This window comes from Trachypithecus francoisi, unplaced genomic scaffold, assembly GCF_009764315.1.
Source record: "Trachypithecus francoisi isolate TF-2019V2 unplaced genomic scaffold, Tfra_2.0 Contig00131, whole genome shotgun sequence".
NCBI lineage: Eukaryota > Metazoa > Chordata > Mammalia > Primates > Cercopithecidae > Trachypithecus > Trachypithecus francoisi.
In genome coordinates this window covers 785995-808345 of record NW_022680483.1, presented here as the reverse complement: position 1 = coordinate 808345, position 22351 = coordinate 785995, and the positions used below count along the sequence as shown (strand labels likewise).

At 34.6% G+C, this 22351-nt stretch overlaps 1 protein-coding gene across 1 annotated transcript in view; it reads left to right on the top strand.

Annotated features, from left to right (window-relative positions):
• LOC117062424 (lysine-specific demethylase 6A-like) overlaps nt 1-22351 on the top strand; it is a 215907-nt gene that overhangs the window by 69964 nt on the left and 123592 nt on the right. Inside the window, 2 exon segments of the mRNA XM_033175981.1 lie at nt 7852-7906; nt 10940-10977. Coding sequence (XP_033031872.1) covers nt 7852-7906; nt 10940-10977 — 93 coding nt within the window.

The window sequence follows — 22351 nt, the reverse complement described above, 5'->3', positions numbered from 1 at the left end:
ACTGCACCAATTTACATTCCCAGCAGCTTTGTTAAGACTTCCCTTTTCTCTGTAACTGTATCAGCATGATACTTTGTCTTTTTGATAATAGCTGCCTTTAAATGTATGAGGTGATATCTCACTGTAATTTTCATTTGCTTTTCCCTAATGATTGATGTTAAACTTTTTTCATATACCTGTTTGTTGCTTATATGTCTTCTTTTGAGAAATGTCTGTTTAATCTTTTTTCCTTTAAGAAAATTGATTTATTAGCTCACCAGGTCACACCTGACACTCAAGGAATCTGAGTTAATCTTTTTATGTGTCTGGAAAGATAACTAAAAATATTAAGGAGCAGCAGTGATATCTGTTGAAAAAGAAAGATTATTTTTAAATGGAGCTCAGATTGTCACTTTTTGTCCTAAACACTTCAGTAGTTTTCTATCGTTAGGATTATGTTCAGAATAGAAAAAGACAATACAATTTCATATTATCTCCTTCATGTTTTTTTGGGCCCTTAACAGATGCTTGTTATTCTGTAGTGAATTTTTTAGAACTCGTTCATGGTAACTTTTACTTATCTATGCAGGTCCTATCTTAATAACATTTTTTCAAAGAGGCATCCTTTTGTAGGTGGTTAGATCTGTACTGGACGTCTTGTACTTTTATGTGAACTTCTTGCCATTGCTGAGTTGATCAGATGAACATAATTATTTACTTTAATATTTCTCTCTGGCTAAAGCTTTTTGGTGGAGAGATTATGTTTGTTTATTCTTACATGCATAATACGTGGCCTTAGTAGGCATGCAGTTTACCTGTCAAATGAAAAGGATATTTGAGGGCTGTATTTGCTCAGTATTGACCAAGCTCAAAGTATACATTGATGAATAACATTTTTTATCATAAATAAGAATGAGAGATTTTAAAATATATTTTATATAAGGAAATTATACTTTAAGAGACTGGCTGTCACTGTTTTCCAGGATTGAGTGCAGTGGCTATTCACAGGCATGATCATAGTACTCTGCCTGAAACTCCTCGCCCAGAGTGATCCTTCCACCTCAGACTCCCAAGTAGTTGGGACTACTGTTCTGCGCCATTATGCCTGACTTTCTACAAGGAAATTTTTAAAGATTAGTAGAGCATATACGTTTGCAGTAGTCGCCCCTTACCCACAGTGTTGTTTTCTGAGGTCAATTACCTGAAACCTTGGTCAGAGATATTAAATGGAAAATAAAGAGAAATAAACAGAAACAAGCAATTCATAAGTTTTAAATTGTCACTGGGCTTAGTGGCTCATACCTGTGTCACTTTGGGAAGCTGAGGCAGTTGGATCATGAGGTCAAGAGATTGCGACTACCCTGGCCAACAGAGTGAAACACCGTATCTACTGAAAATACAAAAATTAGCTGGGCGTGGTGGCGTGTGCCTGTTGTCCTAGCTGCTGGGGAGGCTGAGGCAGGAGAATCGCTTCAACCTGAGACACGGAGGTTCCAGTGAGCTGAGATCCAGCCTGGTGACAGAAGGAGACTCCGTCTCAAAAAAACAAAACAAAAAAAACGAGTTTTAAATCCTGTGCCCCTTTTGAACAGCATGATGAAATCATCTTTTGTCCATCGTATCCAGGCTGTATATATTAGCCTGTCCGTTAGTCACTTACTAGCTGTCTCAGTTACCAGAGTGAAAAAACATTGTATCTGTAGCGTTCATTACTATCTAAGATTACTGGCATCCATTAGAGGTCTTAGAATGTATTCCTCAAGGATAAGGACATGGGCTACAGTATTCTGAATTGTCGGAAGTAACCATTTGATAACTTTATTTTTAGTGCCCATGTTTTGTATTTAGATGCGTTGTAGTTGGGCTTGAGAAATGCTTCTTTAATTAGCATAGTTTATATTTAGCAGATGCATACTTGATACACTGCTTTCCTAGAAGGAGAATGGTTATACTAAATTGATTTTAAAATTAGTTCCATATTTTATTGAGTTATTTCTAATGTTTCTGTATACTTAGTACAAAAACATTTTGATCAAACTGCTGTCTAGGCAACAGAAGTTATTGCCTGGGGAGATCCAGAAAAGGCTTCATAATGCAGGTTTGAACCCTAGCCTAAGATTTTTTTTTAAGAGGATAAGATGATGTTTGCTGAGGCAGACAACAAACCAGTGAGGGAGTGGAGAAAGTATTACAGGTGTGGGACTCTTCCACTTTTAAGAAATGGGAAATATTGCAGTTGACTGGAGTTTTACTTCATGACAGCAGAATTTGGATGAGACCGAACTAAGAGCATCTTCCTAGACATCCATAATTCTTTTGGGATAATTGCTACAACTAAAGATACAGAACAATATTTTGCAGCAATAGAGTACTCATGTCTTCAGAAATGTGGTTTAATTGATAATTTGTCTTTGGAAAGGTCATTCTTAAGCTTAGTCATTAATTTGAGGATTGGGTGACTCTAGTTTGAGTACTGGATACTGAAAACGGAGATGAGGTTATATAATTTTGTCTTATTTCCTTTACTGTCTTAATGTTTATTTTTTTTTGGTTCATGGTATTTAATTTAGCCTTTTATAATGTGAGGTGTTGTGCATGACTTTCTTTTATAAATATATAATATGTTTTAAAAGTATTTTCTCATATGGATGTTTTGAAGTATGTAGTTTCAAAGTATTTGCTGTTTAAAAATGTTTGGCATTTTATGCTGCTTAGGGGTGTGGAATAGTAAAGCAGTAATTTTACTATAGCATTCAAATTTTTTATTGCTCCTGGCAGATCTTCAGTACTGACAAATAGGCTGAGTAATTTGAATTATATACTGATCTTTTTTCTTTAGGTTTTACTAAAATAGTACTGAAGTGCTATAATCTTACAAGTTATTTTCTTCTTTTTTTTTTGAACAGAGTCTTGGTTTTGTCATTGAAACAGAGTCTTGGTTTTGTCACTCAGGCTGGAGTGCAGTGGCGCAATCTGAGCTCACTGCAACCTCTGCCTCCTGGGTTCAAACAAGACCCTCCTGGGTCTTAACCTCTTGGGTAGCTGGGACTACAGGCACCTGCCACCACGCCCAGCTAATTTTTGTATTTTTAGTAGAGACAAGGCTTCACCGTATTGGTCAGGCTGGTCTTGAACTCCTGGTCTCAGGTGATCCACCCAAGGTGCTGGGCCTCCCAAAGTGCTGGGATTACAGGAGTGAGCCACTGCACCTGGCCAGATTATTTTCTTTTCAGGCCAGTTTCTATCCTGTGGTGACTTGTTTAGGAAAGGCTGTATTCTCATATATTTAATATGATTTCAAGACAGATTTTACTTAAAAATATAGTATAGTCTGAAGTGTGGCTATTATGATTTTCTTTTTGTGTTGAGGAAAATAAGTATTCTGTGCTTCCGATACTTCATATACTTAAAAAATAGTCTGTATTGTCTTGTTCTGTTAGCATGTTAAGGATCCACATTTCGGTTTGGAAACCAAGTGTCTTAGTTCATTTCTGCCCCTGCAACAGAGTACTAGAGACTGGTAATTTATAAAGAAAGATTTATTTGACTTGAAGTTCAAGAGGCTAGGAAGTCCTAGATCTTGGGACTACGTCTGAAGAAAGTCTTCTTGCTGTGTCAGAACATGGTGAAAGGCATCACATTAAGATAGAAAGATACCAGGTGAAACTCACCCTTTTTCTAAGGAACCCACTGTTTTGATGACAGCATTAATCTATTCATGAGAGAGAACCCTTCTGATCTAATCACCTCTTAAAGATCTCTACTCTTAATAATGTCACAATACCAATTAAATTTCAACATGAATTTTGAATGGAATATTCAAACTACAGAACTAAGGGGAAATAAAAGAAATGTTCACAGTGTTCAAATGTTGGGTTTTTCTTCAGGAAATAAGATTTTTATTTCCCAGTTTTGCTTTTATTATTTTTATTTCAAAAATATATATGTATCATTATAAAAGGTAATACAAAAAAGATCCTATACTCATCAGTTTTTCTCAAAGGTAACATCTGGGAAGTTGACATTGATACGGCCCAATTTTTTTTTTTTTTGAGCATTTTATTTCCAATGTCTGCAATTGTTTTGATCTTATATGAAAAAAAAAAAAAAACTTTTGCCTTCAATTATTTTTAGGTTCATTGGTTGGGGCCCTGAATATTAGACTGACATAAAGACTAACAAGAGAAAAATAAACAAATTTATTAATGTGTGCATTGCACATTATACACTAGAGAACTTTGTGATGAGTGTCAACCTAAGTAATCAAAAAGGTCAGCATAATGTTTAAGAAGAGTTTATTCAACTGCAAAGCTAAGGTCCCTGCAAACACAGATTCCAGGGAAGTTAGTTTTCCAAAGTGTAGAAGCTTGGGTTCGCTTATACAGACAAAGCTTTCTTCTATGTAAGACTTACTGCGGAGTTAACAAAAATCTGATTTGTTGAGGTAGTCTTTATCTTTCAGGAAAGTATATTCAACATTTTACACAAAGATATAACTGTTATGGGGTCTTAGGCACCATCCAGTCTGAATTAGGCCGATAAAAGAGACAGTTAATCTCAAGATCAGTGATTGGAAGGGGGAATGTCTGGTGTCTCTTAATTGTGTACTGAACAAGTTCAGCGAGCAGGAGCTGTTGTCCAGGAAACCATAAGAAACAGAATTGCAAACATTCTGTGTGACTCAGTTTCCAGGGTTTAACTACCTCTTGGCATCATACATTTAGAGGGTCCTGAAGTTTTTTCTTTCTGTGAGTAACTCAGAAGAGTGTACAATATGGGCTGCTGTGAGATGTAACCAAAAGAACAGTAAATTTATAGAGAACTGACAAGACAAACGGAAGGACTTGAAGTTTCTAGGGGAAGCAAATTGTGGAAAGGCAAATATTTGGGAGAAGTTATATAGATTACTCCTGTGCTGCCTTTAGGTTCATAAGAGTATAGAGTTGTCTTTCAGAAATTAAGAATCACCTTGTCCTTTCAAGTAGAAAGGAGGATAGGGAGTTTTATTGTGCCTGTTTCTTATTTGCCTGTAGCTCAAAGTAATATTTATGTCAAAATCACATATTTTGGGGTGGCATATTCTGAACCCCTTCATACGTTATCATCTCTCATTAATGATTGATGAAGTATTTATCATTAAAAGCCTATTTGATTATGAGTAATTTACCAATATCAGAATGTGTTTCAAGCGGTAAGTTTTAAAAAACGAAGTTAAATAGTAACTTCATAAGTTAAATGAAGCCTCAATACTTTTAGGTTTTGTCTTTTTTGTTTGGTTGCTATTGTGGGAAGATTTACGTAACATGAAATTTATCGTTTTAACTGTTTTAGTATACATTTTAGTGGCATTATTTACAATGCAGTGTAACCATTACCACTTGTTTTCAGAACTTTACATTATCCTATACAAAACTTTTCCACCCATAAATCAATACTTTGCCATTCTTTTTTCCTCTAAGTACCTGGGAGTTCCTTTACTCTTCTACTTTCTAGCTCTCAGTAGAACTCTCTGTGTGTCTTATATAAGTGGACTTGTACAATGTTTGTAGTTTTATATCTGGCTTATTTCACTTGGCATATTTCAGGTTTTCATCAATGTCGTGACATGTATCAGAATTCCTTTTTGTTTTCTGTGTTTTTTTTGAGACAAGGTCTCACTCTGTCACCAAAGCTGGAGAACAGTGGTGTGATCTGAGCTCACTGCAACCTTAGATTCCCTGGCAGAAGCTTCCCATTCCTTTGGGATGAATATGGCTGAATAATATTCTACAGTTAAACCACATTTTCTTAATCTTTTAATCTGTGGTGAACATTTCTGTTATTCCACTTCGGCTCCTGTAATAATGCTGCCTTGAACATTGGTGTACACAGAGTTTGAGTCCTGTTTTCAGTGCTTGAGATCCAATTTCTTCTTCGCTTTGCCAGTAAATAAAAAAAGAAAAAAGAGAAAAAAATCTTTTTCATTTCTGTTTGTTTACTTGGTAGTAGCTATCCAAATGGGAGTGAATTGGTATCACATTGTGGTTTTCATTTGTATTTCTCCTAATAGCTAATAATTTTGAGGATGTTTTCATGTATTTATTGGCCATTTGTATTATTCGAGATGTCTGTTCAAGTCCTTTGCCTATTTTGAATTTTTCAGTCTTTTTGTAACATATTTTGTATTGTGCATTTTAATTCCTTATCCAGTTTATAATTTGCATTTTTTTTCTTTTCAGTATCTTGATTGTGGTTCATTCATGTACAAAAATTTTTAATTTTGATGAAGCTAAGTAAATCTGTGTTTTTTTTTTAACCTGTGTCTCTGTCATATCCAAGAAATCACTGTCAAATTCAATGTCATAAAGGTTTTTCCTGTTTATTGTTCTAAGACTTTAATAGTTTTAGCTCTTAAGTTTATGTCTCTGATCCAATTTAAGCTAACTTTTGCATACGACATAACAGAGGCCCAACTTTTTTCATACAGATACTTAGTTTTTAAAATGCCATTTGCTGAAAAGTCTAACTTAAATATTATAACACAGAGGCCAAGCCTATGTCTACTAGCTAAAGTATTCACTCTCTTGATGCTATTTGTTATCATTCTTTGATTGTAATATCATGTAGAAAACATTAATTTTGTTCTTTGTTAATTGACAGTTCTCAATTTGACTAGGCGTATTTAGGATCTCAGTGATTCCCACATTGATTTTTCCCTTGAAACTTAGTTTTTAAACATCATTGAATATAATTTATTTTTACAAACAACTTATGTTTTGACTATGTATATTATTTGTCATTTTAAACATTAAATATTATTATCTTTAGTACAATTTTAATACTTTCATTGTAAATAATGATCTTTTTGTAGTTGACTTTTAAAGTAGCTTGATCTTTGTTGGTATCATGGTTGATTATTCTTGAAAGTTAGTGGAGGCTCTGAAAATTGAATATTTATGGGAATAGTTTGTAGAATGTTTGAAAGAGATGTGTGCATTTTTTATTTAAATGAGTTTTAAGGCCTATTATCTTTAGTTAAATAGTTCATAAATTATAAACATTAGTTACTATATGATTTTAGCAATTATTCATTCTATCTGTGGACAGAACTACAAGTTGGTTTGCATGCTGCATAGGCTTATATGATATATTTAGAGTAAAAATATAAGTGTTTTAATATTTCATGATTGATTAGATATTTTATATACACAATTCACATACATTTAAAATGTTTAGCACCCTGATGTCAATATGTTTAAAAGCACCCTGCTTTCAGTGCTTGAGATCCAGTTTCTTCTTTTGTCAATAAGTGAAAAAAAAAAGTTATTGGCAAAGAACAACTACATTTCGCATGTCAATTTGAAAATAGGTTACTTGATGTGTTTAAGTAGGTTGTACATACAGGTTTTAAATGTTTTGAAGTACAGTGACATTGAAGAATCAGTAAAACCAGGTATGTCTTATTCTTTATGTTAATTTTCATATTATCGAAGTTGATTTCTGAAGTTCAGGTCTAGATAAGCTATAATGCTCTAAAAAATAATCGTATTTTTCAGATTTTAAAATAGTGAATTGAATTACATGTCTAATTTATACCTTAATATTTTGTTTACTGGAAAACTCAAATATCTGACATTTTTTAATAAAACTAAAATATAAATACAGTAAATTCTTCCATACAGCCTCCATTCTTAACTATCTTGGGGAAATAACTTGATTAACAGTTATATTTTCAACAATAAATTTGGAAATATAGTAATTTTATTTGGTTGAGTGTAGTGCATTGGTGTAAGCTTTGTTAAATTATGATAGACATTGAAAGGCTATAATAGAAAATGTCATTTTATGCAACTCTTAATTTAGTGCATTAATATTTTTACTTTTCTCCTGCAGCATTTTCAGTTAGCCTTGATTGACTGTAATCCATGTACTTTGTCCAGTGCGGAAAGTAAGTATTTTTAAACAAAATACTTTCAAGCAAAGAATATTGATGATACCTTTCTGTCTACTGATACCTTTGTGTTTGTTCATTCTTGAGAAAATAAGTAGAAGGCATGTGCCAGATTCAGAGAGTTTAAGTCACTGGAGTTGAGTTGATTTTGGTACTATTTTTCTTGCCCAAAGACAGTCAGTATTATTATTTGATAACTATAGAAATGATTGATATGTCACAAGAGCACTAACAAGTAGTGATTCCTACTTTAAGCCAGGTAGTTTTTCTCCTTTTATGGTGTCTATGTTTTTATATTAAAAAATAATTCACCTTTTAATATCTTAGAATTTGTACATACCATAAGCCTATTTTTTGAAACTTTCTTGTGTACTTGGTGATGTTGCAAAAATCAAAAGTTTTCAAAGCCAATTTTAAACACAGCCTGAATGGAAAGATTTTAAATTTATGAATAAGTTAAAAATCTATAATTTAAAAAATAAATACTGTTTTTTGAATTCTTGAAGGTGAATGACTACAGTTAATATTTTGGGGAAAAAAGCATGTTTAAAAAGAATATGAAAATTTAAATAATGTAATTTTCCTTTGTAATAAAAATGTTAGAATATTAAAGACCTTTTATGTCAATTTTTTACCTATTTCAGTCTATAATTGAAAATTGCCATATTAAGCATACCTAGTTATATAGTTACACTCCCTTTTAATGTATAGACAAGAATGAAACATGGGCTGGGAGCAGTGGCCCACTCCTGTAATCCCAGCACTTCGGGAGGTGGAGGTGGGTTGATCACTTGAGGTCAGTAGTTTGAAACCAGCTTGGCCAACATGGTGAAAACCCCATCTCTAATAAAAATACAAAAATTAGGCAGATGCTGTGGTGCACACTTGAAATCCCAGCTACTCGGGAGGCTGAGGCAGGAGAATTGCCTGAAACCGGGAGGCAGAGGTTTCAGTGAAGCGAGATTGTGCGACTACACGCCGGGGTGACAGAGTAACACGCAGTATTAAAAAAAAAAAAAAGGATGAAGGTGGAGATTTTTACCCTACAGAAGATGATGTTGTATTTTATGGGATGGTGAGGTCAGAGACCTGGGACTCCAGCCTAAATTTGTATTTTAAGTTCAGATAGGATTAGGATTCCAGTTACCCCTAATCTTTTTCTATTGTCTTCATTTGGTGAGTACAGATATGGGGGATAATTGGGGATGTGGGACATAGTTTTTGGCTTTTGGTTTTTGGTTTTCTCTTTGGGCGGGCGGGGTGTTTTAATTTTGTTTTTTCTTTTAAGTCAGGGTCTCACTCTTTTGACCAGACTGAGTGCATTTGGTACAACCATGGCTCACTGAAACCTTTATCTCCCAGGCTCAAGTGATCCTCCTACTTCAGCCTCCCAAGTAGCTGGAACTTTAAGGGGCATGTAATGCCTGGCTAATATTTTTATTTTTTATTTTTTGTATTTTTTGTGGAGATAGGGTCTTGCCATGTTGCTTAGGCTGTTCTTGAACTCCTGGGCTCAGGGCCTCCCAAAATACTGGGAGTGCAGTCACAAGTCACTGCACCTGGTACTTTTTTCCTTTTCTTAATCTGTCATCTAGTTTCTCTCCGGCAATTCAAAGACATGAGATTTTGATTAACTGGATCTTATGTGGTAAGGAAAACTCTAAAAAGGAGAGGAAGATGAAGAAAACCTCTCGACCTGTGTAAACCACAGAGGCTGTATGTGCATATGTGACATTTTTCTTTTGTTGTTTTTGTTTTTTGGGGGAGAGAGGTATTATCTTGAAATCATACTTTTTCTTTAAAAACAAAGTTTTACTTTATGGCTGATTACATTTTATATTTGTCTTTTCCAAAGCAATTACTTCGTTTCAGAAAGTTTGTTTGATTTTAGTTAATTATAAAATTTTGGAGTAATTTCTGTCTTATGGAAAGGAATTTATGGTTATCTAATGCATTGTTCTCCAATTTTAGATATGGGGAACTTATTGGAAAGCTGCTTTCCAGACATTTACCCAGGTTCACTAAACCAAAATCTGAAAGAGTTTAGCTAGGAATTGGTAATTGTATCAACCATCCCAGGTATAATTTATTTTTAGGAGGCTGAGAGAAATGGTGTGAGGAGAAGCAAGGAGGGATGATTCAGAAGGGAGGAGAGACAAAGGGATGTCAGAATTTTATGACTGCTATGGGGCTTTTCTTTAAAAATATAAATTTTATATAGAATTTAGAATTATATAAAAATATAAATTCTGTTTATAATTTTGAAAGTTTTAAAAGATATATCTTAAAACAAGAAAAGGTGTTTATCATGGATGAATAAAAACTATAAAATTCAAATATTTGGACTTGTAATTATCTATTGTGATTTTGTTGTGTGCTCTGGTGATGGGAAATTGGGCATTAAGAAGGGCTGCAAAAAGAAACCAAATAGTCTGCCTTATTTGAGTCTTCAAATAAATTATTTTGAAGTCTTGCTCTTTAGGTAGTTTGACTATTTGTATTTGTTCTTGACCACAGTGATCTATTTCTGAAGAATTAAAAGAAAACTAAGTTTCCTTATGTTGTTACTAGTATTTGATCTATCACCTTAAAAAAGTTGTTAATAAAAGATTTAATATAAAGAAAAAGCATACACATTGAAAAACATTTCTTGATTACAGAGTAAATATTATGTTTTTAAGGTAAAATTTTGAATACCATGTGTTGAGATATGTAAACTTAAATGCTTATGTTTTCTTAATACTCTGATTAAGAACTTTGTATGATGTATACTTACCTGTTGTGGATTTTGATGATTATTAGACTTATAAATAAATTGGTTACAATATTACTTCATTTTTATATTTTTTGGCATGATCTTTGTTAGGTTTAATTGCATATTGTCTAAAACAGAAGTTGCACTGCTAGTCAAATGTATATTCCATAGTTATAGCATTTGCCTATGTCTGACATTTTATATTATCCCTACTTTTTGTTACTTTATTACATTAGACTGTATTGTAACTGATCTTTTCCCATGATCCATTGCAGTTCAATTTCATATTGCCCATTTGTATGAACCCAGGTAAGTGTTTTAATTTAAGAACAAAAATAAAGCAGTCACCTATGCTTTAGATGAAATGAAATGTACTTGAAGATACCAGGCTTTAAATGAAATAAATATACTAGACAATTTGAGTTGTGGGCATTATACTCTTTCATATATTTTGTATTTTACTGTCATTAAATTTGTTTGAAATTTTGTTTAGTGAACAAATTGTTAAAGACAAATGAAGGAATTTAAGATTTGTATTTACTGTTTGTTTATAGCAGTTTCTGTAACTACCTTAAACTCTGTATTTTAATTTATTTCCCAAATACAATATTGGCCATGTATGCAGTGCTTTGACTTAATATAATTTGCCTCTATACTTTATTTAAAAAGCTTTCCTCTAACCCTGGATGTTATGTCTACTTTTATTTTAAAGTATTCATGAATGATTGTAATAAGTCATTGTTATTGAAGTTTTCTGTTTTTCTTTAAGATTGAGTTATCTTTTAAACATCATACCATTTGAAATGATAGTTACCACTGCCTCAAGGCTGTTTTGTTTTTAAAATTATTTTAGCTTTTTTTTTAAATGCTTTGCTTTGTGTAGCAGATTTTGTTATATAGTATTAAGACTAATAACATATGGATTAACAGTTTGTGGTGGAGTTGGTAGACTTACAAAATTGGTAGTGTTTCTATATATTATGAGTAGCTGAACATTTTGAATTTAAATTGTGAAATAAAGAGAGATTTAGTAACCTGTTGGGCATGGTGGCTTATATCTTAATTTCAGCATTTTGAGAGGCCGATGCAGGAGCCCAGGTGTTTGACACTAGCCTGGGCAACAAAGTGTGAGACTTGTCTGTACAATTAATAGTTAGCTAAGTGTAGTGGCATGTGCCTATAGTTCCAGCTACTTTGAGGGCTGAGGCTGGAGATTTGCTTGAAGAGTCAGAGGCTGCAGTGTGATGTGATACTGCTCTCCAACTTGTGTGGCAGAGTGAGAGCCTGTCTTAAGGAAAAACAAAAAACAAACGATTTCATGGTGGGGGAAGCTTATTAACACACGTATGTAGTTTTTTAGGTCTGCCCTTATGTTTCTAGTACAAGTAGAAAATAGTGATGTAGACATGTAGATTTGGTTCAGGATTATATCCAAGACAGGAAAGATGGTGTGTTTTCCATTCTTCATGTTACTGTGAGATGCAGTAAGACACAGAACATTTAACTGGCTGGTTCTTTAACTCAGCTGTGACAAGCTTCATGGGAAGTTTTTAAGAGTTATCTATATGTTTCTCTACTTCACTTCTCCCTGTGCTCCACAAGATACACACAGTGGCCTTAGATTTACTGAATCAAAGTTGATACACCTTCAGGTGGGATATTCTAACCTACGGATTGATTTTGTTTTACAGAATGCATTTAAATCCATTTGTGGTGGAGGTTGCAATTTTTTGAATTTTTACAGACATACCTTGGCGATGACCTTAAGCGGTAGGATTAAAAACTCCCACATGCTTAGCGTTCCAATAGTGGAACAGTAGGCATAAATGGGTTAAGAATTGCCCATCTTTTTCATGAGTGTCGTGAATAAAAATTCTTAATGTGCCATTCCAAGTTTAGGGTATGTATTTTTTTCATTTATTATGTTGTTGCTGTTTTAAAAACATTTTCTTAATTTTTTGATATAGGAAAAGTAATTTTATTATTTTATTTTTTAAGAGATCAGGTGTCCCTTGTTGCCCAAGCTGGAGCACATTAGGGGGACAATTTTAGTTCACTGCAGCCTTGAACTCCTCGACTCAAGCCATCCTCCCTTTCAACCCCTGGAGTAACTTGGACTACTAACATTGCAAGCCAGTTTGTTTTAATTTTTATTACAGATAGGGTCTTGCTGTGTTTTTAAAGCTGATCTCAAAACACCTGGGCTGAAGTGATCCTTGCATTTCAGCCTCCCAAAGTGCTGGGATTACAGTTGTGAGCCACTGTGGTTGGCCCCAGTTAGATAATTTTTTATGACCCCAATAAATAACAAGAGCTGGTGAAAATTACACTTGACAGTAAAATATCTTGAAATTATTTTTGATTCTAACATTAAACACGCCTGATGTATACTCTATTCTCATGCTGCTAAAAAAGACATCCCCTAAACTGGGTAATATATAAAGGAAAGAGGTTTAATTGACTCAGTTCAGCATGGCTGGGGAGGCTTCAAGAAACTTAACAATCATGCGGAAGGGAAACAAACACATCCTTCTTTACATGGTGACAGGAAGGAGAAGTGCTGAGCAATGAGGGAAAAGCCTCCTATAAAATCACCAGATCTTGTGAGAACTCACTATTATGAGAATAGCATGAGGGTAACTGCCCCCATTATTAAATCACTAATATCTCCCATTGGGTCCCTCCTACGGTACAGGGGGATTATGAAGACTACAATTCAAGGTGAGATTTGGGTGTGGACACATATCACATGATACAGAGAAACTAATTTTAAATGCATTCTACCTATTAGTATGGTTTGTACAGTTGAAGATATTAAAATAATCTCAATTTGTATCAAAGAAATGTATGAATTTTAAATGACATATAATTAATTTTTAAAGATAGAAATATAAAAATTCTTCAGTGAGTAATCACTGAAGTTACAGAATTTTTATATTTGAATCTTAAAAATTAGACTATACCTGTTCTTTGTGTAGTAGAGGTCAGTATAGTAGAGTGGGGACATTGGAAGTCTAAACTGAGTACAGTCTTCTCAAAAGTGGAAAAATGGGTAGTGTGATTTCATGTCAGTGGACATATTCAGTGGAATTCTTTATCTCAATGATACCTTTCTTGTTAATATAAGAATGTCCTCCTAATTTAAAAAATTCTGATACAATCATTTATCTTCTATAAGTAGGCTGAAGTGTAAAATGTAGTATTGTGTGAATACATATGTAGGTTCTTTTGATTTTCCTAATTTTTAACCAGTAAAGGAAAGACTGTCAGCTAGGTTTTCTCATATCCTTTTAGTATCTTCTGTCACCTGATAAATACATTTTCTAAAATTTGCAGAGCTTTTCTTTTTCATTATCTTTCAATAGCCAGTTAAATAGGCTTTGTAGCTTTTTGGATAAACATATGGTTTACCCTTACTGTGTTGTTATGATGGTGACATTAATTGCTAAAATCAGTGTAAGTTCTTAATAAATACCAGCAAAAATACTAACAAGAGATAAAAGCACTAAAAGATATTGCCAATCCAAAGTCAGTTATACATTGAAAGGCTAACATACTGTGATCAAGAGGCCGTTATCCGTAGGATGTAGTGATCATGCAAACATTGACAAACTGATCAATGTGATATACTACATAAATATAATGAAAGATAGATGATTATATGATTATCTCAGTAGCTGGATTAAAAGCATTTGACAAAAACTCAATGTTTTCTCAATGTATCTCAACATAATTAAGGCCATATATCACAGATCTACAGTTAACATCATACTCAATTGGGGATAATGGAAAGTTTTTTCACTAAGATCAGGAGCAAGACAAGGATGCCCCCTTTTACTACTCCTGTTCCACATGAAACTAGAAGTCCTAGCCAGAGCGGTTAGGCATGATAAAGAGATACTTATTGGGAAGAAAAAGGAAAAGAAGTCTTGGTTTGCAGAAGTCATGATCTTGTTAAAAAAAAAAAAAACCTAATTAACACCTCCAGGAAAAATTATTAGAACTAAAAAGAAAACAAAACCAAATTTGTTAAAGCTTCAGAATACAGAGTTAACATACAAACATCATAGTATTTGTATGTGTTAATAACGAATCATCCCCAAAAGAAATGGAAAGATCTGTAGGCTGGAATATGTTAAACATCAGTGAAGGAAACTGAAAATGACAGAAATAAATAGCAAGGTCTCTCCATGTTCATAGATTAGAAGAATCAGTATTTATCATAATGTACATACTACACTAAGTGATGTCTCAAAATTCCAGTGGCATTTGCACAGAAATACAAAAAACTATTGTAAAATTTGTGTAGAATCAGAAGACACCCTGAAGAACTAAAGGAATCTTGGACAAGATAACAAGGCTGGGCCATTACACTTCCTGATTTCAGAATATATTATAAAGCGATAGTAATGAAAATGGTAAAATAGTGACTGGTATGTAAAAAAAATACATAGACCAATGGCACTTTATAGACAGCCTGGAAGAAAACCCCACATACATAGGGTCAGCTGATATTTGACAAAGGATCCAAGAAAATACAGTGGAAAAGGATAGTCTTTTCAGTAAGTTGTTTTGGAAAGCTGGACATCCACATGTATAAAAATGGAATTAGATTTTTATCTTACACCGTACGCAAAAAGCAACTCAAAATGAATTGAGGACTTATAAACATAAGACTTAAAACCATAATAGAAGAAAACAGCAGGGAAAGCTGCATGACATTGATCTTAGCAGTGATTTTTCTGGATATGGCACTAAAGACATAGGTAATAAAAGTAAAAATAGGTGGATTGCATCAAACTAAAAAGCTTGTATACAGCAAAGAAAGCAGTCAACAAAGTTAGAAGCATCCAGGAAGTTTGGGAGATGGTACTTGGAAACCATAAATTCCAATAAGGGTTAATACCCCAAATATCTCCAAAATCCATATTACTCAGTAACCAAAAAGTAACCTACAAGTAAAAGTGGGCAAAAGGACCTGGATAGACATTTTTCTAAAGCAAGTATACTAACAGTCAACAAGTATATGACATACTGCTTGGTAAAACTAATCAGGAAATTTCAAATCAAGTCCATCGTGAAATATCATCACGTATCTTAGGAGGCTATATTAGTCCATTTCACACTGCTGATAAAGACATACCCAAGACTGGGAGATTTAGAAAAGAAAGAGGTTTAATTGACTCACAGTTCTGCGGGACTGGAGAGTCCTCAAGAAACTTAGGATCATGGCAGAAGGTGAGGGAAAGCACGCACCTTCTTCACAAGGCGGCAGAAAGCAGAATTGTCAAGCAGAGAGGGAAGAGGCCCTAATAAAACCATTAGATCTTGTGAGAACTCACTGTCACAAAAACAGCATAGAGGAAACCACCCCCATGCACCTGGTTTCTCCTTTGACATTTGGGTATTAGTGGGGATTACAACTGAAGATGAGATTTGGGTGGGAACACAAAGCCTCACTATATCAGTGGATGTTATCAAAAAGTTAAAAGTGTTACTGAGGATGTGGAGAAAAGAGAATGAACTATACAGTCCTGGTGGGGGATATAAATTGGTACTGCCGTTACGGAAAACACATGAAGGTTACTTTAAAAATTAAACATAGAGCTACCATATAATCTGGCCATTCACTTCATGTATATCCAAAGAAAACAACATCAGCATGTGTCTCCACTTCGTATTAATTGTAGGATTATTTGCAACAGCCAAGATGTAGAAACAAACTACATGGCCATTGAAAGATGAATGGATAAAGAAAACAGGGAGGGTGTATCTAAATATATACACAATGGAATGTTATTTGATCTTTAATATAATGCAAGTTGTGAAATGTTTAAAGACACATATATAAAGTAAGTATCCACAAATGCTGTTTGCATGCAACATATGCAGTAACATCTGTAAATGTATTAGTTTTCTTCTTGGCTATTTTTTGTTCATTTTAATAAGATAACAGGAGCATTTCATCATCTATTGTTACTTCTTTTGGTATTATTTGTACATATTTTTAACACAGTAACTCCTTAAGCCTACTTTATTTTAGTTTTGTATTTAGAAATTGCCTAAATGAATCCAGAAGTTGAATCCTTGAAAAGATCAAATGGATATTTCTGACAGGTGAAAAAAAGCAAAAATGTTAGAAGTAGTGGAGAAATTTGCTACAGGGTTACAGATGTGTTAATAGAAGATATTTTGGAACTACTGTATAAAAATACAACAACTGTTAAAATCTAGAAGCTTTTTCCTAGCAGAAGATAAATGATGAAATTTTACTCAGAAGTAGAAAACTTGAATGGGCAAGTTGCTGCTCCAGTCTTATTCACATAAATTTTTTTTTTTTTTTTTTTTTTGTTACTGAGACAGAGTTTCACTGTTGTTGCCCAGGCTGGAGTGCAATGGTGTGATCTCGGCTCACTGCAGCCTCCACCTTTTGGGTTCAAGTGTTTCTCCTGCCTCAGCCTCCCTAGTAGCTGGCATAGGCGCCTGCCACCATGCCCAGCTGATTTTTGTATTTTTAGTAGAGAAGGGGTTTCACCACATTTGCCAGGCTGGTCTCAAACTCTTGACCTCAGGTAATGCACCCACCTCAGCTTCCCAAAATGCTGGGATTACAGGCATGAGTCACTGCTCCCAGCCAGAAACTAAAATTTAATATAAAAAATTTTAAAGGAAAACCAGATGGTTTTTAAAGATGGATTTTCTGACTAGTCTTTCAGATTTAGAAACTACTGATATTTTAACATTCATTTTATTATTATAATACTGTGTAATTTTGCATGTGTTTGTACAGAATGAAAAGAGGGGGAGTCTGTGAATTCTCCCTCCATCTGCCTCTAACTATATTTATTTCCAAAGCAGCCACCAGTGTTAATAGTTGTTTGAGTATTGTACAAAAATCTTTTAATTGTTTAGGTAAATTCACACATATATTTATATAATTTGTTTTTGTTTTCCTTTATTTTATTCAAATTATATGTAGTGAGCATATTCTCTTTGATTCTTGTTTTTTTTTTTTTTTTAACATGTCTTGGAAGTTACTATTAGTACAAGTAGAGCTGTATTGTATAATGTCAGTGATATACTTTGAACAGTTTAATTAATTGTGAAAATTAGAAATAATGTTACTGTGAATAATTATTCATTTAAGCTATTTTAAACATGAATGGAATGTTTACTTGATATATTGATTGAAATTGATTGATTGATTGGTTGATTGATTGATTTTTGACAGAGTCTTGCTCTGTCACCCAGGTTGGAGGGCAGTGGTGCAATCTCACCTCACTGCAACCTCCTCCTCCCATAGGCAAGCAGTTACCCTGCCTCACCCTCCAGAGCAGCTGGGATTATAGGCGCATGAAATTACAGCACGTGCCACCATGCCTGACTAAGTTTTGTATTTTTGTAGATACAAGGTTTTGCCGTGTTGGCCAGACTGGTCTCGAACTCCTAACCTCAAGTGATCTGCCCACCTTAGCCTCCCAAAGTGCTGGGATCACAGGATTAATAATCACCACTCCCAGCCTACATTGTTTCTTAAAGTAATTCATAAGTTAGAATTAGTTTTAGCACCGAAAGTTTCGGTACTAAGTTTTGGTACTTAAAGGCAGATTTTATTCACATAGACAAACACAAAAATTCTATGTAAAAGGTAAGCCAAATCCGGTTTTTATGTAAAAGAATATTGTATTAGGCATAGTCTTATTCTATGAATTTAAGTTCATATTATATTATAAGAAAATGTTTTGAATGGGATATAAATGAAATAGACACTCAGAAATTAATAATGTAGAAATTTTTAGAAAGTATGCCTTAATGTTCTTCCCCTGGTGAATAAAAGCAGACAGAACATTCAAAAGTTGCTTCAAGAAAAAGAAGTTGCATGTGTATACAAAGTACGAAATGGCAGAGGTGAAATAATCATTGTTAGAGAAATTAAAATAGCTCACAAAAGTCTATTCTGGAGAGCTCTTTGTAAACAGAGGTTGAGACACAGAAGAACTGCCGGACTTAGTGGCTCACACCTGTAATCCCAGTGCTTTGAGAGTCTGAGGTCAGAGGATCCCTTGAGGCCAGGAGTATGAGACCAGCTTGGGTAACATGGCAAGACTGTCTTCACGAAAGTCTAAAAAAATTTTTTTTTAGCTACATGCAGTGGCTCATTTCTGTAATCTCAGCACTTTCGAGGCTGAGGTGAGAGAATCTTTTGAGGTCAAAAGTTCAACACCAGACTGGGCAACATAGCAAAAAGTACAAAAATTAGCCAGGTATAGTGGTACATACCTCTCCTAGATAGTCAGGATGAGGAAGCGGGCACATTGTTTGAGCCCGGGAGTTGGAGATTATAGTTAACTTTGATAGCTGCCCTGCTATCTCGAAGACAGAACAAGAAACTGTATACTTAAAAAAAAAAATTGTACAATATTCTAAGGCAGTACGTACTACAAATGTATCTCTTCATGTAAACATTAATATTGGTTTATATCCACGAAGTGTAATAACTTGTTAGAATTGAGTCTTCTTTTCCAGGAATATTTTTCTATTTCTTCTTTGGTATCTTCATCAGTTTTTTTTTTTGTAGTTGTTATTTTCCTCATATAGATCTTGTACATGTTTTCTGGAATTATACCTACTTTTATTTTGGGAATGCTATGTAAAGAGTATTGTATTTTTAATACCAAATTCTGTTAGTTTATTGCAGATACTTAAGAAACAATTGGTGGGGCACAGTGGCTCATACCTGTAATCCTAATACTTTGGGAGGCCAAGGAGAGTATCACCCGAGGTCAGGAGTTGGATACAGGCTTGGCTAGCATGATGAAACCCCCATCTCTACTAAAAATAGAAAAAAATTAGGCAGGCCTGGTGGCACTTGCCTATAATCCCAACTACTTGGGAGGCTGAGGCTGGAGAATCACTTGAACCTGAGGGGCGGAGGTTGCTGTGAGCCAAGATTACACCATTCCACTCCAGCCTGCATAACACAAGTGAAACTCCGTCTCAAATAAAGAAACAGTTGTCTTTCTTTGTATCACCCTCAGATCATGCGATTGTGAATAAAAATTTCAAGAGGTTTTTTTTTTTTTTGGTCACTTCCTTCAGATTGTCTACATACATTATCTTGTCCATGAAGAGAGCAGTTTTATTTCTTCCTTCCCAATCTGTAAACCTTTTATTTTTTAATTACTAATATTTTTTGAGATTTGGTCTCACTCTGTGCCCAGGCTGGAGTATAGTGGTGTGCTCTGAGCTCACTGCAACTTCTGCCTCCTAGTCTCAAGCAATCCTCCCACCTCAGCCTCTAGAGTAGCTGGTAATACAGGCCCGCACCACCATACCTGCCTAATTTTTGTATTTTTAGTAGAGTCAGGGTTTCACCATGTTACCCAGGCTGGTCTTGAACTCCTAAGTTCAAGCCATCTGCCCACCTAAGCCTCCCATAGTGTTGGGATTACAGTGATCCCCGTGGCCTGCTGTCATGTGATTTTTTTTTTAAGCCCTTTGATTTAATGGGTTACATTAACTGATTTTCAATTAAACTGTCTCTGCACATCTGGGATAAATCCCACTTGGTTGGATTGCAAAATAGGTTGTTGTATTTCATTTGCTAGTATTTTGCTGAGCATTTTCATGTCATATTTACAAGATATTTTGATTTGTAGTTTTTGCTTCTTGAAATGTCTTTCTGATTTTGGATTTAGGGTAGTACTGGCCATGTAAAATGAGTTAGCAAGTACTTTGTTTCTTTCTCTTTAAAGAGATTACAGAGAATTGTAGTTTTTTCCCCTAAATGTTGGTAGAATTCACCAGTCAGATGATGTAGGCCTACAGCCCTTCTTTTTTAGAAAATTATTTATTATTGCCTTGAATTTTTTTACTAGATATGTACTTACTCAGATTATGTGAGTTTTGGCAAATCTGTTTCAAGAAGTTGGTTCACTTCCTCTACATTTTTTGGTCATTTTTTTATTGCATTCTTTTATTATCCTTTTTATTGTCCACAGCATCCATAGCTATATTTGCGCTTTCATTTCTGATGTGAGTTATTTGTGTCTTATTTCTTTTTTTGTTAACCTGAAAAGTAGGGGCTTACTAATGTATGGATCTTTTCACAGAACTAGTTTGGTTTCATTGACTTTTTATTGATTTCCTGTTTTCATTTTGATTGCATTCTGTTCTAATTTTTATTACTTAATATTTTAATATTTAATTTGCTCTTTCAGATTTTTTAAGGTGTATGCATAAGTGATCGATTTTCAGTACTTTTTTTTTTTTTTTTTGAGACGGGTCTTGCTCTCTTGTCCAGGCTAGAGTGCAGTGGCACCATCTTGGTTCACTGCAAGCTCTACCTTCCGGTTCACGCCATTCTTCTGCATTGCCACCCAGGTGGCTGCGACTACTGGTGCCCACCAGCATGCCCAGCTAATTTTTTGTATTTTTAATAGAGATGGGATTTCACCGTTTTAGCCAGGATGGTTTCGATCTCCTGATCTCATGATCCGCCCACCTCAGCCTCCCAAAGTGCTGGGATTACAGGAGTGAGCCACCGCGCCCAGCCAGTATTTTTTTTTTTTTTGACACAGTCTCACTCTGTTGCCCAGGCTGTAGCGCAGTGGTGCAGTCTCAGTTCACTGCAACCTCCACCTCCCAGGCTGAAGGAATCGTCCTGCCTCAACCTTCCAAGTAACTGGGATTACAGGTGCCAGCCACCACACCTGCCTAATTTTTGCATTTTTAGTAGAGACAGGGTTTCGCCATGTTGGCCAGGCTGGTCTCAAATTCCTGACCTCAGGTGATCCTCCTGCCTTGGCCTCTCAAAGTGCTGGGATTGTAGGCATAAGCCACTGCGCCCTGCCCAGTATGTTCTCTTTTTTGATATGTTCATTCAGTGCTTTTGCTCCGTCCCACAAACTTTTATAAGTTTTGTTTTCATTTTCATTTAATTCAAAATAATTTTTTTTTATTTTCTTGAGAACTCTTCTTACTAGTGCTGTAATAGGAGGGTACTATTTAATCTTGAACTGTTTTGGAGATTAACCAGTCCTTTTAGTTTTATTCTAGTTTATACTGTCAATTCCTAAATTAAAATAGAAGTGTGCTATTTAACCTTGAACTATGTTAGAGAGTAACCAGTCCGTTCAATTGTATTGACTTCTAGTTTAAGTCTGATTTGTAGATTCAAGCTACCCTCCACCCATTGTATGATTTCTTATTCTTTGAAATTTGTTAAGGGTATATTTTATGTCACAGAATGTGTTGTGACTTTGCGAATATTTGATTTGAATTTAAGAAGAATGTGTATTCTCCTACTGCTGCAGGCTCCACTTCCAAAACCAAATATAGGTTGAAAATGCGGTGTTTGTGGGATGAAAACCCAGGAATACAGAGAGCTGACTCTTACATACCCTGGTTACACAGGGTAATTTGTGGAGCTTGAGTATGTGTGGATTTTGGTGTCCCATGATATTCATTCCATGAATATCAAGGGATGACTATATATTCAGTTGGTCGACAGTGTTGTTGATTTCCACTGTTTCTGTGTTTTTACTGATTGCTTGCTGATTTTTCTATTTCTAATAAATATATGTTAAATTCTCCCCATCTATTGAATTCATCAATGTTTCCTTGGTGTTCTGCCAGTTTTTGCTTTATTTATCCATTGTTAGGTGCATAAATGTTAAGGATTGTTG